Source organism: Coregonus clupeaformis, chromosome 30 (genome assembly GCF_020615455.1).
Source record: "Coregonus clupeaformis isolate EN_2021a chromosome 30, ASM2061545v1, whole genome shotgun sequence".
Taxonomy (NCBI): domain Eukaryota; kingdom Metazoa; phylum Chordata; class Actinopteri; order Salmoniformes; family Salmonidae; genus Coregonus; species Coregonus clupeaformis.
The window spans coordinates 4,900,681-4,918,683 of record NC_059221.1 but is presented as its reverse complement, the minus strand read 5'-3'; the positions used below and the strand labels follow the sequence as shown (position 1 = coordinate 4,918,683).

At 43.9% G+C, this 18,003-nt stretch overlaps 1 protein-coding gene across 1 annotated transcript in view; it reads right to left on the bottom strand.

Moving 5' to 3' along the window:
• The window catches only part of LOC121546508 (multiple epidermal growth factor-like domains protein 6), a 119,991-nt gene that overhangs the window by 57,366 nt on the left and 44,622 nt on the right, over positions 1 to 18,003 (bottom strand). Inside the window, exons 4-15 of the mRNA XM_041857771.1 lie at positions 10,786 to 10,908; positions 10,574 to 10,696; positions 10,114 to 10,251; positions 9,810 to 9,932; positions 9,291 to 9,413; positions 8,858 to 9,031; positions 8,509 to 8,640; positions 6,607 to 6,735; positions 6,274 to 6,402; positions 5,759 to 5,893; positions 5,369 to 5,503; positions 274 to 399 (exon numbers count right to left, since the gene is read on the bottom strand). Coding sequence (XP_041713705.1) covers positions 274 to 399; positions 5,369 to 5,503; positions 5,759 to 5,893; positions 6,274 to 6,402; positions 6,607 to 6,735; positions 8,509 to 8,640; positions 8,858 to 9,031; positions 9,291 to 9,413; positions 9,810 to 9,932; positions 10,114 to 10,251; positions 10,574 to 10,696; positions 10,786 to 10,908 — 1,590 coding nt within the window. The remainder of the gene's footprint in view (positions 1 to 273; positions 400 to 5,368; positions 5,504 to 5,758; positions 5,894 to 6,273; positions 6,403 to 6,606; positions 6,736 to 8,508; positions 8,641 to 8,857; positions 9,032 to 9,290; positions 9,414 to 9,809; positions 9,933 to 10,113; positions 10,252 to 10,573; positions 10,697 to 10,785; positions 10,909 to 18,003) is intronic.

Sequence of the window (18,003 nt, the reverse complement as noted above, 5' to 3'; positions counted from 1 at the left end):
CCAGTTCTAGGAGTACTGGTTCTTCTCTCTAGTTTTCCTTGTTTTTCAAACACCTTGGAAGTTGAGGTTGTCTGTGACAGCTCTATGTTGTGTACTGTTGATACTCTAGCTTCCTAGTGCCTGACAAATGTCCTTGGATGTTTGCGTAGCAAAAGACAGCAATATAACAAATATTTTTTATCTAGTGATTGGAAACCCCTCCACCCATCATCCCTGTTCCTCTTCCCCCATGCCCCCCACATGCCCTATTAGCATGTTGCCACCCGTCCTTACCAGTCTCACAGTGCTGTCCAGTCACACCGGCAAGGCAGTGGCACTGTCCTGTCACCTTGTCACATGGCGCGCCAGAGCAGTGGCACAATTGGTTACATCCAGCCCCGTAGCGACCCTTCAGGCAGTCTGTGAGAGAGGACACACACACAGACGTTCATGATTCATTGACAGATAGTATGATGATATACAGATGAAAAAGTATTTTATGCTTACACAACTGTTTGGCTACCCACAATTGAACTAATATGTTCCGATTGAATTGATACGTAGGAAATATCTGTGGATGTGTGTTGGACACCATCTGCTTATCCTGCATCAGTTTGTCTTGGCCTGTGAAAGGTGGATCGATCTAGCACAGCATGTCCTGTAACTCCCCATCTGCTACAGGTGTAGGATCTTAATTTGAACCGTTTCTCACAGCAGGAAAATAATCCTGCAGCAACAGGAAATGTGAATTATTATGTGGATTATAATTACGGAGTAGCTGCTGTGCCCGATTTTCTGGAAACCCGATTTGCCGTGGTTAAAGATACTGAGATTTCTCCTCATGTGCAGGATTTTGTTTTACATAGCTGCTGCCTACGTAGCTGCCTACGTAGCTGCTGCTCAGTGCTCCACTGCCGCTTCCCCCTCCTTGATCGGCGATGAACGCCTTTGTCTAGTGTAGCCTATAAACTTCATGTTGTACACAAAGAACATGGTCGACATGTTCAAACTATTGCATTCCATGCCTCAGTAGGATATTAAGCATAAGGACGATTTCATGTTATTTCTTTTCAGGAGGGGAGTTAGGCTACATTACATTTACATTTTAGTCATTTAGCAGACGCTCTTATCCAGAGCAACTTACAGTTAGTGCATACATTATTTTATCGAACCCACAACCCTGGCGTTGCAAACGCCATGCTCTACCAACTGAGCTACATCCCCTGCCGGCCATTCCCTCCCCTACCCTGGACGACGCTGGGCCAATTGTGCGCCGCCCCATGGGTCTCCCGGTCGCGGCCGGCTACGACAGAGCCTGGATTCGAACCAGGATCTCTAGTGGCACAGCTAGCACTGCGATGCAGTGCCTTAGACCACTGCGCCACTCGCAGCTATGTACATGATTAACATGTTCGTACAAACTCGCAGATCGTTTTTTGCCCCAATGCAAAACTCAAGGGGGAGTTACATGCAGCTATCTAGGCAGCATATCAAACACAAGCAAGACACGGACACGCACAGTCGATTTAATGTTATTTTTTAATCATCATTGAAAACATTGGCTAAGTAGGAGGCAGACAGGCAGTCAAAGAAGTAGTGTTCTTTTTCAGCAAGTCAGGCTAGTGCCTATGATACGGCAGCAACTACAAAGATTAGCCTACATCATCACAATGCAATGTGTAGAGACTGCGTCCTGCTTGTGCAACTGCAATATCCGTTACAACATACAGAAAGGTTGTAGCCTTCATAATGGCCTTGAATGTTCGTTCAAATCGCTGCAGTGTTTTTATTTTAGCTGTTCAAAAACATAGCCTACATCATCATGGTTCAGAAAAGGGTGAGTAGAGAGAGAAATGTGAAGGGAGGTGGAGTGTGAGAAGCAGCTAATTAGAAACAATTACAAACTTTAGAAGCCCTTTTAAACCTTAAATACATTACAAGTTTGCATTTCCTGCTGTACATGAACTTTCCTGGAACAACAGGGCGATCAAATTAAGATCCTACATATGTAATGTTGATGTACATGGGAAACCAGCGATGTGCACTCTCTAGTAAAATGTATTGATTCGATAAATGCCGAGAGAGAGAGAGAGAGAGAGAGAGAGAGAGAGAGAGAGAGAGAGAGAGAGAGAGAGAGAGAGAGAGAGAGAGAGAGAGAGAGAGAGAGAGAGAGAGAGAGAGAGAGAGAGAGAGAGAGAGAGAAAGACCCTGTTTACTTGTTTAAAGACTGAGGGTATCCTTCCCCTCCACAGTGCCCAGAGTATCCAAATGAAAACGGAGGGAAAGGTTGCAAAACATACAGTAAGAGAGAGGCAGATAGACAGACGGGGGAAGTAAGAGAAGCTATCCAGGCACGATTCCCAGATGTTCCTAATTGAGTGCAGATGCAAGGCTCTGGACGCTTCATGGCTTCCAGATGACAAGCAACTCAACACCAACTTGGTGTTTCAGTGAAACTATTCCGGTTATTTCCGTCTTATTGACCCACACACATACACGGACACACATAGATACACACACACAAGCACACACATGCATAGCTATATACACACGCAGACACACAAACAGTAATATAGTTACTGACTTATGCAGTAAGTTCACCTCCCCACACACACACTCTCACGGACGCAAGCATGTGTGTATGGAAACACACAAACACACACACACACACAAACACACCTCTATCTCCCACAGAGTTTGAGTACATCCATCACACAATGACCATCCAGCTAGGTCCATTGATGTCTTAGTGGGAAAGAGGAGGGATAAGTGAAAAGATAGAGGGAGGGAGGGATGGATGGAGGAAGCAGACCCAAAGGACAGCTCCGGTTCCCAGAACATCACCCTGAGGTCAAGAAGCCTCCGTCCCACACATTCACACAGCTGCCTGTCAGTGTGGCCAAAACGCTGCAGTAAAACATACACATACATTTTTTACATTTTAGTCTTTTGTTTGTGTAAGATTATATTTTATAAACAATACAAAACATACAAACGACAACATAATACAAACATCACACCTGCCCAGACCCACTAGCACATACCCCCATCACCAGCGCCATTAGGTATCTCACTACACATTTAAGTCATTTAGCCAACATTCTTATCCAGAGCAACTTACAGTAGCAATTACGGTTAAGTGCCTTGCTCAAGGGTACAGACTAGTCGGCTCAGGGATTTGAACCAGCGACCTTTCAGTTACTGCCCCCCCCACACACACACACACACACACGAACAGAACAGATGAGTTCAAGATACACCAATGCCATAGTAAGCGAATGATCCGATTTTTTACAATGTCTGGAGAACTGTTTTAACGTGTCGGTATTATACAATGATGCAGTAAGGGAGACCGGGCCGCCCCCCCCCCCCAACCTCCTGTTGATTATTGTGTAACTGCTCAGCACAAACAGCAAAAGAGAGGAAAACAGAAGACCAGTGTTGAGTAACACATCTAAAGGAAGACTATGAACTCATAAATAGCTGGAACTACTGTATGCATGAAAGACTGTGTGGGTCCATTAGAAACTCCATGACAAAACAAGCAAAAACAAACATAAAACCAGTCACTTTGGAATCAAGCCATGACAGAGAATGAGTGCAATAGACGTGGATGCCCATACTGTGCATGTGTGTGTAAGTGCATGTTGTGCAGGGTTGGGGTCCATTGGAATTTAAGTCACTCAATTCAGGAAGTGATTAGCTTCTCCTTTTCAGTTTATCGAGAAATCATTTAAAATGGAAGCAATTTTTTCAATTATTGAATTGGAATGTCCGTTTATTTCCTAAATTGAATGACATAAATTCGAATTAACCCCAACCCTGGTGTTGTGTCGCCTCGCCTCACCTCATAGAGAAGGGAGAAAAATACATTGAACAAAAATAGAAACGCAACAATTTTAAAGATTTTACTGAGTTACAGTTCATATAAGGAAATCAGTCAATTTAAATCAATTCATTAGGCGCTAACCTATGGATTTCACATGACTGGGAATACAGATATGAATCTGTTGGTCACAGATACCTTTAAAAAAAAAGTAGGTGTGTGTGACCACAATTTGCCTCATGCAGCGCAACAAAATCTCCTTCGCATAGAGTTGATCAGGCTGCTGATTGTGGCCTGTGGAATGTTGTCCCACTCCTCTTCAATGGCGGTGCGAAGTTACTGGATATTGGCGGGAACTGGAACACTCTGTCATACACGTCCAGAGCATCCCAAACATGCTCAATGGGTCTGATGAGTATGCAGGCCATGGAAGAATTGGGACATTTTCAGCGTCCAGGAATTGTGTACAGATCCTTGCAACATGGGGCCGTGCATTATCATGCTGAAACATGAGGTGATTGAAGCAGATGAATGGCACGACAATGGGCCTCAGGATCTCGTCACGGTATCTATGTGCATTCAAATTGCCATCGATAAAATGCAATTGTGTTAGTTGTCCGTAGCTTATGCCTGCCCATACCATAACCCCACCACCACCATGGGGCACTCTGTTCACAACGTTGACATCAGCAAACCGCTCGCCCATAAGACGCCATACACACTGTCTGCCATCTGCTCGGTACAGTTGAAACAGCGATTCATCCGTGAAGAGCACAATTCTCCAGCGTGCCAGTGGCCATCGAAGGTGAGCATTTGCCCACTGAAGTCGGTTACGACGCCGAACTGCAGTCAGGTCAAGACCCTGGTGAGGATGACAAGCACGCAGATGAGCTTCCCTGAGACGGTTTCTGATAGTTTGTGCAGAAATTCTTCAGTTGTGCAAACCCACAGTTTCATCAGCTGTCCGGGTGGCTGGTCTCAGATGATCCCGCAGGTGAAGAAGACTGATGTGGAGGACATGGGCTGGCGTGGTTACACGTGGTCTGCATTTGTGAGGCCTGTTGGACGTACTGCCAAATTCTTTAAAACGACATTGGAGGCGGCTTATGGTAGAGAAATGAACATTAAATTCTCTGGCAACAGCTCTGGTGGACATTCCTGCAGTCAGCATACCAATTGCACGCTCCCTCAGAACTTGAGACATCTGTGGGATTGTGTTGTGTTACATTTTAGAGTGGCCTTTTATTGTCCCCAGCACAAGGTGCTCCTGTGTAATGATCATGCTGTTTAAATCAGCTTCTTGATATGCCACACCTGTCAGGTGGATGGATTATCTTGGCAAAGGAGAAATGCTCACTAACAGGGATGTAAACAAATTTGTTCACAACATTTTTGAGAAATACGCTTTTTGTGCATATGGAACATTTCTGGGACCAACACTTTACATGTTGCATTTATATTTTTGTTCAGTGTAAATACACATTTCTGTTCCCAATAAATGGACAATGAAGTGCTATTCTGCATCGGTCTGGGTTGGCATGCCATGCCATGCACTGTACCCACCTTGGTCACAGTTGTCCCCATGGAAACCAGGCGGGCACTGGCGCAGACACTCTCCTGTCACATGATCACAAGGTACCCCTGATGGACACTCACATGTCCTCTTGCAGGCAAGGCCATAGTATCCTCTGTCACACTCTAGAGAAGTGGGTTAAAAGTACTGGTTACACATTTAGGGCCAGTTTCCCGGACCCAGATTAAGCCAGATTGAACCCTTCCTTGATGTGTGTGTGTGTGTGTGTTTGTTTTTATGTGTGTGTGTACATGCATGTGTGTACATGCTTGTGTGTGTGTGTGTGTGTGTGTGTGTGTGTGTGTGTGTGTGTGTGTGTGTGTGTGTGTGTGTGTGTGTGTGTGTGTGAGTGCTTGAAGAACATCTCCTGAACCACTGACCCTCCTGGCAGTTTTTGCCCTGGTAGCCTGGTTTGCAGACACAGGATCCATGGCGGCGGTGGCACTCTAGGGTGTTCTGTTGGAGACACTGGCACTCCTCTGAGCAGCCAGGGCCGTACGCCCACTTAGGACATGCTGGGTAGAGACGGCACACCAAGGGTTAAACGGGACTGAAGGCCTGATAGGGCACACAGGAATACTACCTGACTGTGTACAGGGGAAGAGGTCCAGGGCCCGTATTTATAAAGCATCTCTGAGTTGGAGTTCTGATATTTGATCAGTTTTGCCTTTTAGATCACATTGAATAACAGGACAGAGGGGACCTGATCCTCGATCAGCAATCCTCTGAGACGCTTGACAGCCCCCGATCACAGTATGATCCTGATGTACTAGGAATGACTCTTTCCTTGAGGTAATCACTGGGTCTGGCAATTGAAATAAATGGCTACAGGGAGTGAAAGAATGACAGAAAGGAAACAGAAAGTAGAGAGTCAGTGAGATGTCACGCCACTCACGTAGGTGACAGAAGCGCCCATAGAGCCCGGGGTCACATAGGCAGGCTCCGTAGGTCCGATGGCAGCGCCCGTTATTGGCACAGTTACACTTCTTATTGCACAGTTTCCCATACAGGCCTTTAGGACAGCCTACAGAGCACAGAGACACATAGGCAAGAGTAGAGAGTACATTATAGCACATTATAATGTGCACCAATATTGTTATTTGCACTTTTGGGATAATTCAATTGGTTCGATTATGCCAGATAATCTAAATCACTTGTACCATTTTAAGAGAAAACAATGCTATTTTGATCCAGGTCTGCATGATAACATGAATGTGTGCCAACTCACCATCCTGGCACAGGTCTCCACTGACTCCAGGTGGGCAGCGGCAGTGCCCGCTCACATGGTCACAAGTGGCACCATTCTTACACTTACAGCTGAAGAGGCAGTTCCTGCCAAAGGTGCCCTCTAGACAAGCTGGGCAGAGTGAAGGAGAGAGAGAGGGTGAGAGAAGCATAGACAGATGTACGGTGTTAAATCTCTCAACAAAGCTTGATACGTCATCAAAATAGGCAATTTCTGTAGGATAAATATGTCTGACATAATGTGAAATTCCCTTCAAACACAAGGTAGGTAACTTTTATACAGATGTGGGATCTTAATATGGGTTGCAGGAAATGCAGCTGAGTTTCATGATTTACATAAATTCACTGAAAGCCCACACTAACACGCGGTTATACTAACAGTATTGTACTTTTCATGTAGCCTACTTTTGTCCAGCAAATAGCCTCACCACTGATCAAGCAACATTATGGACTAAACATTCAAATCCTATTGCTGCAGGATTATTTTGCTATGGCAATACTGGTTGAATTAAGATCATACATATGTAGCTTCACCCAGGAATGGGTTAACCCCATATGGGTTTGTTGACTAGTTACACAGCAGGTTCTCAATGACACCTGTGACTTTGAGGATTAAAACCCTTTTGATGTTTTGATAGACTACATGACCAAAAGTATGTGGACACCTGCTTGTCGACCATCTCATTCCAAAATCATGGGCATTAAAATGGAGTTGGTCCCCCCTTTGTGGCTATAACAGCCTCCACTCTTCTGGGAAGGCTTTCCATTAAATGTTGGAACATTGCTGCGGGGGACTTTCCATTCAGTCACAAGAGCATTAGTGAGGTCGGTGACTGATGTTGGGTGATTAGGCCTGGCTTGCATCCCAAAGGTGTTCGATGGGGTTGAGGTCAGGGCTCTGTGCAGGCCAGTCAACTTCTTCCACACCGAATTCGACAAACCATTTCTGTATGGACCTCGCTTTGTGCAAAGGGGGCATTGTCATGCTGAAACAGGAAAGGGCCTTCCCCAAACTGTTGCCACAAAGTTGGAAGCACAGAATCGTCTTGAATGTCATTGTATACTGTAGCGTTAAGATTTCCCTTCACTGGATCTAAGGGGCCTAGTCCGAACCATGAAAAACAGCCCCAGAGCATTATTCCTCCTCCACCAAACTTTACAGTTGGCACTATGCATTCGGGCAGGTAGCGTTCTCCTGGCATCCACCAAACCCGATTCGTCCATCGAACTGCCATATGGTGAAGCGTGATTCATCACTCCAGAGAACGCATTTCCACTGCTCCAGAATCCAATGGCGGCGAGCTTTACACCACTCCAGTCAACGCTTGGCATTGTGCATGGGGATCTTAGGCTTGTGTGTGGCTGCTCGGCCATGGAAACCAATTTCATGAAGCTCCCGACGAGCAGTTCTTCTGCTGACGTTGCTTCCAGAGGCAGTTTGGAACTCGGTAGTGAGTGTTACAACCGAGGACAGACAATTTTTATGCGCTACGCACTTCCGCACTTGGCGGTCCCGTCCTGTGAGCTTGTGTGGCCTACCACTTCGCAGCTGAGCCGTTGTTGCTCCTAGATGTTTCCACTTCACAATAACAGCACTTACAGTTGACCGGGAATGCTCTAGCAGGGCACTGACCTGTTGGAAAGGTGGCATCCTATGACAGTGCCACGTTGAAAGTCACGGAGCTCTTCAGTAAGGCCATTCTACTGCCAATGTTTGTTTGTCTATGGAGATTTCATGGCTGTGTGCTTGATTTTATACAACTGTCAGCAATGGGTGTGGCTGAAATCGCCAAATTCACTAATTTGAAGGGCTGTCCACATACTTTTGTACATATAGTGTATATTTTGTTCTCTCTGCATGGCATCAGGCGCAGAAGAGACTCACTCTGGTTGCAGACGAGGCCTGTCCACCCTTCAGGACAGTCACAACGTCCCTCCTCCAGGTCACACACACCACCGTTGGAACAGTCGTCACACGTCAGGCTGCAGTCATGGCCAAACGTGTTGTTTAGACACACTGGGGAGGAGGAGGAGCAGGAAGAGGAAGAAAAGGTACAATATATATATTGAGAGCTTGGAGTAAAGCCAGTTTTGACATTGTTTGCTATCTAAAAAAAATAACTGTTTATGATGTGCTTATTAGCTGCTTACATAGGTGTTACGACTGCCTTATGTGGGTATTAAAACAGCCTTATGTATGCCTTATGTAGGTGTTACGACAGGTGTATGTATACCAAAGGTCTGGGTGAGGGTGCTCTGGGCCCGGAGCTCTCCCAGGCTGTCCTCCTCATAGTCGTCATAGCGCTCCAGCGGCTGGAAGTTGTCACTCAGCAGGGTGATCTGGGGTGGAGGGCGCTCCACCACGATGCGACCGCTCCACTCCAAGAACTCTACTGCCCGCTCCAGGGCTGGAGGGAGAAAGTAGAACAGTCATTGTCTCTGTCTCTGCACACTTAGTTTCCATTCTAATATCCACTTTAGTATGCCTCTTAACATAAACTCTGGGCCCTAGTTACAGCCTATAACGTCTACTGCCTGGTATAGCCTAACACTAAGGCCCAGAGTTTTTCTCAGTCAGGTTATGGTCAAGTCAGGATAAACTCCTGGCCCTAAGTATTATTTCTACATGACTACCGCCCAGACAGGATTCATTTCCGATCCACTTACGAATACAGGAGAGACGGTCCTCGTCTAGCCGGTGTCCTAGGCGACAGTAGCACTGGAAGGAGCCGGCTGTGTTCTGGCAGGTATGGTCACAGCCTCCGTTGTCTACCAGACACTCATCCACATCTGCAACATCAACAACCAAAACTAGAAAAGGTACATTTCCTGAAGAAAATCTATGTGCTTGCTGCGACTGTAGAGTTCAAGCTGCAGCAAGCACACTAATAAGGAAAACCACATTAAAAAGCCCTTTAGGTTCAGCGAGATTACATCACAGTACACAAAGGGTGTCTTCGTGCTTACAGACATCAACAACAGAATTGAATCTGCCAAGACTACAATTATTTTCTTCCAATTTACCCCCTCCCTTGAGGCATGCCTACAGCGGGGAGAGCAAACTGACTTTTATTCTGTTGTTTATGTCTGTAAACAGGAAGTCGACACATTGTGTAGATGGATCATTTACGAGAAAAAAAATTATACCATTTGATCAAAGAGGTTATGCTGCTAAATGGACCATACCATCACAGCCACACCCATCCGAGTTGAGACGGTAGCCAGCCCCGCAGTAGCATTCGTAACCCCCGGCATAGTTCGTACAGTCCTGCTCGCAGCACGAGCTTCCCGCCTCGCACTCGTCCAAGTCTGAAACACACACAGCCATTGTTGACAAGTCTGTCTATGAAGAGACTTTAGTGCCAATAATTTGTCCATTTCATTCAATAATTTTGAATTCATGCCAAATTCAAAATGAATGGCACTAAAATCACTCCATATCAATCAAAACTGATTATAGGAGTAATTCTCCAAACTGCTCTTTGCTCACCCACACATGTCCTGAGGTCATCGTCCAGATGGTAACCATGGCTACAGCTGCAGACAGGTCCGAGGGTGGAGTGTTGGCACTTTTGGGAACAGCCTCCATTGGCAGTCTCACAACCGTTCACAATCTCTATCTCGATACCTAAGAGAGACAAATATGGACACCTGTCGTTCCAAACCATACCAAAACAAACATACACAATATTTTCTTGCATAGAATCCCTTTTTCTTGTGGCGCTAATGTTTCAGCCTGACCAAAACATTTGTAATAGCCTTTGTTGTATTTTGTTCTAAACTCCAACATGCCTAAAGGAGAATATGCCTAAAGTAAAAATGCAATAATACAAGTGTAAATGAGTAATGCTATGTTTACATCAGTGATAATTGGTAATGTCTCAATGAGTAAATGGGAGTTGACTGAGAGTGAATGGGAGTTGAATGAGAGTGAATGAAAGTTGACTTACGATAGCATTCCCTGCCGTTGGCACCCAACTCGTATGCCGGGTTACAGACACAGGTAAAGGAACCCTGGGTGTTATGGCAACCGTGGGCACAGGCAGTTTGGCCTGTCTCACACTCGTCGACGTCTGGGACACACACACACACCTTAATCAGTATAATCACCATCGCCACCTATAGAATAATCCCTAGAACCATAGTCAATTCTGAAGTTTACCTTCACAGTTTTTGCCATTCTGTGCCAGTGTATATCCAGGACGACAGTCACACTGAGATCTTCCTCCTTCATTTCTACAGGTGTGCATACAGCCTCCATTTCTGTCTGCACAGGGGTTTCTCACTGGACACAGTAACACAGAATGAGTACATACTGTGCATACACACACACACACACACACACACACACACACACACACACACACACACACACACAGAGAGAGACTGACAGAAACACATACACTCTCCATGCTCTTGCCAGCACTCTCCCCTGTGGATTTGAGGGAGTAAGAGGGTAATGGGGTTAAATGGGAGTGTGGTTACTTTCTCCCTGCAGATATGGCCATAATTATTTCCATGTCTGGACCCCCAAGAGGTGAATTTCCAAGGAGCTACACATACTAGGAATCAAGTGCTTTTTCGTTTTTTTCTTGGTAGCTAGTTGTTGTTGATATATGGAAGACAGTGCACATCTAGCTAAGCAGGAAACTGAGAATACATTGTAAAGGGACAGAAAGTCAGTAAAGGTACAAGATTTCCACATCTGCCCAAAGATAGAATTGATACAACAGTAACAATGTAACTTTTCCACAATGTCGTTTTGTTTTAAATCCACCCTAGGTATAACTATTTCATGTGTTCCGCTTTTGGATGGTGCTTTGGTAACCAAGACAACAGTGGGCCTCTGGTAAGCCTCAGTTCATTTGTATTGGCCAGTCAGTCTGCTGGACAGACAGACCAATGGTCAGAGGTCGCCAAGCCGATGACTGCCTGCTCCGACTCGTCTCTGTCTCAGACCTCGCAGTCGGATACAAGACTAGAGGAATTTCAAAGCCCAACAAAGTGCACAGTAATTTAACATTTTTTTGTTATTACAGTTATCACACTTCCCAACAGCTGCAGGCTCTGCTTTATAACCTCATAAATTACTATAATTGTATTTTCCCCTCTATTTTAGTGCTAAAATTGGCCTAATGCATGTCTGGTATCAAAACCGTTTAAATATCACTTCAATCCAATTTGATTGTAAATATCATTGACATTTCTTTGATTGCTATTTTGTCTTTTGATGTGTAAATGTAAAACTCCAACAATATTACATATTTCTTGATATATAAAATCCGACATTATGCATCTGAGATCTACGTGTCGACCACAATAAGAACCAGCTGAAGTATAATTCAGAAGTAAGGATCCAGGCTGCCAATGGCCTTTGGGTAAGGACTGAGGACTGCCAGCCACGATATCTGAAGCCAGCCACTCCAGCACTCCAGCACAGCTGTGTAGTTCAGCTAAGCTCATAGTGCAGGGGATTTGTGAAAATTCAGTTAACTTTTTCATAAAAGCATGAAACTTGGTAAACTTGTACAGTTTGGGGCCCTGAACATGTTTATATATGGAGGCATTGAAAAAACGCCTGCTATTTTCCATTCTGCCATAACCAAATAAGGTATTTTGCATCATATCTCCTGAACCAAACATGAAAACACTGAAGAAGGTGATGTTTACACCTATGTTTTGATGGTCATTGATTAAAATGATACCCTGTACAACATCATAAACAGTTCAGTTTATTATATAAATGGTGGACTGCCATGGTAAACCATGGGAAGAAATCCAATGAAATCACAGTTTCTGTCAATGTACACCATAGAATATTATTTCTGTTGTTGATTTGAAAATTAGATTAAACATATTTTGGAGAAACATTATACTTTAAAGTTAAGCTTAGTTTGGGGGAAATGTGGAATCAATCATTTTTTATTTTGCTGAAAATGTATGCATGGAGTCATTTTACATTTTAGTCATTTAGCAGACACTCTTATCCAGAGAGACTTACAGTTAGTGAATGCATACATTTTCATACTGGCCCCCCGTGGGAAACGAACCCACAACCCTGGCATTGCAAGCGCCATGCTCTACCAACTGAGCTATAGGGGAGCAAGCAGCATTCTGCAGGGACAAGGATGGATGTCTGGTCCCCCACACTTTAACTTTTAATTTCATAGACTTCAAGAAGGCTTTGGCAGTATTCATGGTGTCACTCTGGAAGATTCTGAGATTCTATAGCATATTTATCAACATTGTTACAATCATGGACATTTTTCGACTACTTCAAATGTCGTTCCACCAAACGAGTACCTTTTGTGTCCTTTTGATATTTGATATAAGTAGAAGTTGTGCACCAATATTACATTTATAAGCCTGTAATATTAAATGAAGGGCCCTTTAATATAGATCACATTGAGAATTCAATAAATCCCACTTAACCCCAAAATGTCTCCATGTTCTCACCATTATTGTAAAGCTCTAGTTATTTTGTTGCTTGGATAAAGTCATTTCTGAAGATCTTTATTATTATTATTATTATCATCTGATCACATGAAATGTCTGGCCATCATTTTAAGGTCAATCCTGTTCATTTTTCAAAAGAAACATTGAACCAGTGGCGGCTGGCCGATAGAGGGCGCTAGGGCGCCGCCCCCTTAAATAAAATTATTTAAAAAAAAATAAAAAAAATAAAAAAATAATAATAATAATAATAATAAAAACATCAGTATGTCAATATTTGTGTGTTTGAAATATGGAATGCACACAGTAATATGTGTAAGATATGATAGAAAATCATATTCGCAACCTTTCCTCTGCCTGTCAAACGCCTCGTCAGCTCTGGGCGATACAGAAAGTGCCCCGAGGAGGCGGGTCTACGTAGCAGTTAAGCCAATTGCTAATTTAAGATATGAATGTATGACATAAAATGTAGCTAATCAGCGATTTTAATTGAATCCAAGGAGGGCGATTATTTTATCGCCCCAAGCTCGCCCCTGATAAAATAAGGACCGGGCTCCAGTGGCGCCATTTTTACTAGACGACAATGGCGAGCGCAAACGTTACTCCTCCAAGACCCAACCCTAACTCGGTGAAATCTCTCCTCCAAGATCCGTTTGAGAGGAGAACTTTGTCAGAGAAAGTTCGGGTGAAAGAGCTGGGCCCAGATCAACCTGACCTCTCAATCAGACAGCAGGCTAGCGAGAAAGGGAAGCAGTATATGCGCGGCTTCTCCCGTAGCTGGTACACCAGGAAGGCTTGGCTAGCTGGGTGCACTGATGCTAATGCTTTATTTTGCTTTCCGTGCTTGCTTTTTAAAACGACGGGGTCAGATTCAGCATGGACAGGTACCGGAGTGAGGGATATGAAGCACCTGTCAGAGAAGGTAAAGAAACATGAGAACACCAGGGCACACATGGACAACTCTGTAAAGCTAGCTGTATTAGGAAGGGTGAACATTGCTACGCAGCTGGATGACGGCCACAGGATTGCGGTGAGGAAACACAATGAGGAGGTGGATAAAAACAGGCACATTCTATCCAAAATTATCGATTGTGTGAAGTTCTGTGGGGCTTTTGAGTTGGCCTTGCGTGGGCACGAGGAGACTGACTCCTCGGACAACCCCCGGCATTTTCCGGGGCTTAGTGGATTTTGTTGCCTCCCTCGACAGTGTGCTGGAGGAGCACCTGAAGACAGCTACCGTTTTTAAGGGCACGTCAAAGACGATACAGAACGAGCTGTTGGACTGTATGCTGTCAGTGCTTAAGGATTACATCCTGGAGGAAGTAAAGAGTGCTGATTTTATCGCCATTCAAGCTGACGAGACGACTGACGTTTCCACCCACTGCCAGTTGGTGCTTGTGATACGCTACATCGATGCTAAAAGTAACGTCCAAGAGCGTTTTCGAGTTCATTTTGATCGAGAACGCAACCGCCGACACCATCGCTACAGCGCTGCTGGAGAGGCTCAGCACCATACTCTCACATGGACAAAAGGCCAAACTTATTGCCCAGGCTTACGACGGAGCAAGTGTGATGAGGGGAGCCACCGGCGGAGTGCAGCGTAAAATAGTGGATGTGTACGAAAATGCGCACTACGTCCACTGCTATGCACATCAGCTGAACCTCATCATGCAGCAGGCTACTTCACGCATCCCCAGGATCGGCACTTTCTTTTCCGACCTTGCAGGATTTTCTGCTTTCTTCTCCAGGTCTCCCAAGCGAACCACCGTGCTTGACGAAGTGGTTGCGCATAGACTCCCAGAGCCTCTACAACACGGTGGAACTTCCACAGTCGCGCTGTAAACACTGTGTACGAGTACAGGGATGACCTCCTAACGTGTTTCCAGACCATCAGAGACTCTGGGAACTTTGATGCCCCGACTGTCAGAGAGGCGGGGGGCTTTGTGAGGATGCTCGAAGACGAGGCTTTCTGTTTTTTCCTGGCACTGTTCCACAAGATCATGCCAAATGTGGACATGCTTTTCAGCCAGCTGCAGAAGAGGAACATCGACCCTGTCTTCATTAAAGCACTTGTCCAGAGGTTCACAGACAGCATGCTAACAATCAGGTAAATAACTATATTTACTATTGGCTGATAAAGATGTTGTTAGAAAGATGAATAGTTCACTTACAACAGTTTAAAAGCCTAAATGTGTCTGGTCATCAAAGTGAGTGATTATCATAGAGCCGTCACAATTATATTTGTTTTAGTATTTTAAAAGGAAAGAGAAGACACAATCAGACGTTGATAATAATGCAGGAAAGTACTACACAGTTTGTAATAATTATTCAGGTGTCCACCAGGTCAATTTCTAGAAGAGGCCTAGTTGTTATTGAAGATTAACTTTATTGCTAAGTGCACAGCAGAACAAAATGATGTTGCATCCCTCTCACAAATGTAATAGAAAAAGGCTTTAAAACGTAATAACATCAGTTAATTATGTACATCACAGGTTAAAAGCAGTTACTAGACATAGTTTGTGTGTATATACACACTATCTGTCTGTCTGTCTGTCTGTCTGTCTGTCTATATATATATATATATATATATATATATATATATATATATATATATATATATATAAGTCACTGGTTGTGTGTTGAGGGGGAATTACAGTGAGTTAAGAAGTCTGATTGCAAGTTATCAAATTAAACTTTATTTTTTGGACCCAGGGCCTCAATTCCCTCTTTGTGTGGGGACAGCGCATCTGACGAGCAGCAACAGCCCATCAAGCGACGGAGGATGCTGGGACCAGGAGAACAACAGAGGTTGGCTATAGAGGTAAGTTGTGATGTAATTGTCAGTGTTTCCCCCTAGAACTTTTTTCAGGCCTGGTAGTATGTAGCCAAAACCCTGAACAATCAGCACCTTGGTAATCATATACTTGAGTTGGACATAGGCATGTGTCAGTCAGGATCACTTGCATCAAAATAGCTTAATTGCAAATTAAAGCTGATGATGTATCTTTTACAGGTATGTGATACCATCCTGAGTCATGCCAAAGAGAGGTTCTCCTTCACCCAGCACCTCATCAGCGCAACACTATTGCACGGAGAGTTGTTCCCACAACACAGTGTGAAGTTCCCCGATACAGCCCTTGAAACAACCGTGGAGGCGTACCCCATGTTGAACAAGGCCAAGCTCAAAACCGAACTGTCCCTCATCTATGAGAACAGTGAGTTCAAGGCTTGTAGTGGTGCAGTGCCCCTGTACCAGTTCTTCATGGAGAACAACCTTCAGAGCACTTTCACAGAGACTGCCAGCCTCCTCAAGATCCTCATCACCACACCCATGACAACTGCTGAGTCAGAAAGGTGCTTCTCTACACTGAAAAGGATCAAGACCTTCCTGAGAAACAGCATGACACAGGATCGCCTGAACGCTCTGGCCATGCTCTCCATGGAGAAGAAACTTGTCAGGGACATTCCTGACTTTAATCAAAGGGTCATTGAGAGGTTTGCCACTCAGAAGGACAGACGGGCAAAATTCCTGTACAAATAAGATGACAGACACACACACACAGAGCAGCTCTGGCCGCATGTTTCTTTGTATATAGTTGACCTTAGCATAAAAAATCCAGTTATATATGGTACTCTAGAAAGTCTTAATAGTGTCTTTGCTAATATTACTGTATATATGTTGTTTTGTATCAATTAATTGTTGCAGTTCTGGAGCACATTAACAATTAGTCACATTTAGTATGATCATAAAATACTGTATGCTATTCTTCCAGTCAAAGGTTTGAGTTCATCCACTTGATATCCATTTCTATATTATACATCCTTTTATACAGTGTAAGATTTCCTATAAACTTTATAATAATTTCATGTTATTGTCCACTTTCCACTCTGTTCTGACAGCATGCTTGTTGCGTTGCCTGTTTACTACCAATGGTGAAAAGTTCACTTTAAATGCAAATGAAAGGCTTGGGTTTGTGTAATATGTTTTTGTGTAAGAATGCCTCAACTTTTTAATATTGGCATTAAATAATTACTGAATGTTTCACTGAGCACTGCTGTCCTGCAGTTTGTGTTAAAATATATCGCGATGGTTACAGGAAAAAAAAAGTATGGCACAGCCCCACCGAGAATATTTTTCACCAGCCGCCACTGCATTGAACATCTAATAATCATAGTGTTATAGCAGATGAGCTGGTTCTACTCTTTTTGGCCATTTTCTGGTGTTGTGTGGTGGAAAACTGAGCAAGTTGAGCATAACACGTCAACCCCATTACCCACAGAAAGACAGGGTATAAATGTTTTAACAATAAATAAATATGAAGCTTGCCCTGCCTGTTGCACACAACATGTTCTCATTTCTATCAAAAACAACTTATATTGAAGACGTGTCTTTGCATGTGCGCAGTCCGACGGGACACGACCGTTAGACCCGATGACGTGTTTCTGCGCATTAGCTTAGCTAGCAAAAGTCGCTATGACATCGCCTACAGATGTAATCGGTATTTCTATTGGAGAAGCAGTTTCTGGACAATCCTTGTTGTGAAAAGGGCTATATAAATAACATTTGTATTCATTGATTTTGATGTGCTGCACCAAAGCATCATTTGTGGGAGGATTTGCTCCTTTTCTATTCCTTTCTTCATGGACATCTCAAAATGAGCTTGATTGATGTTAATTTGACTGTTATTGTTATCATTAAGGAGAATTGTGAACTGCTCCAAAATGGAAATGTACTCTTCTGAAATATAATTTGAGGAGTGGTGGATGGCATCTGGGGCCAACAAGCACAGTGCCTTCAGAAAGTATTCATAGCCCTTGACTTATTCCGCAATTTGTTGTCTTACAGTCTGAATTCAAAATTGATTAAAAATATTTTTTTGTCTCACCCATCTACATACAATACCCCTTAATGACAAGGTGAGCAAAA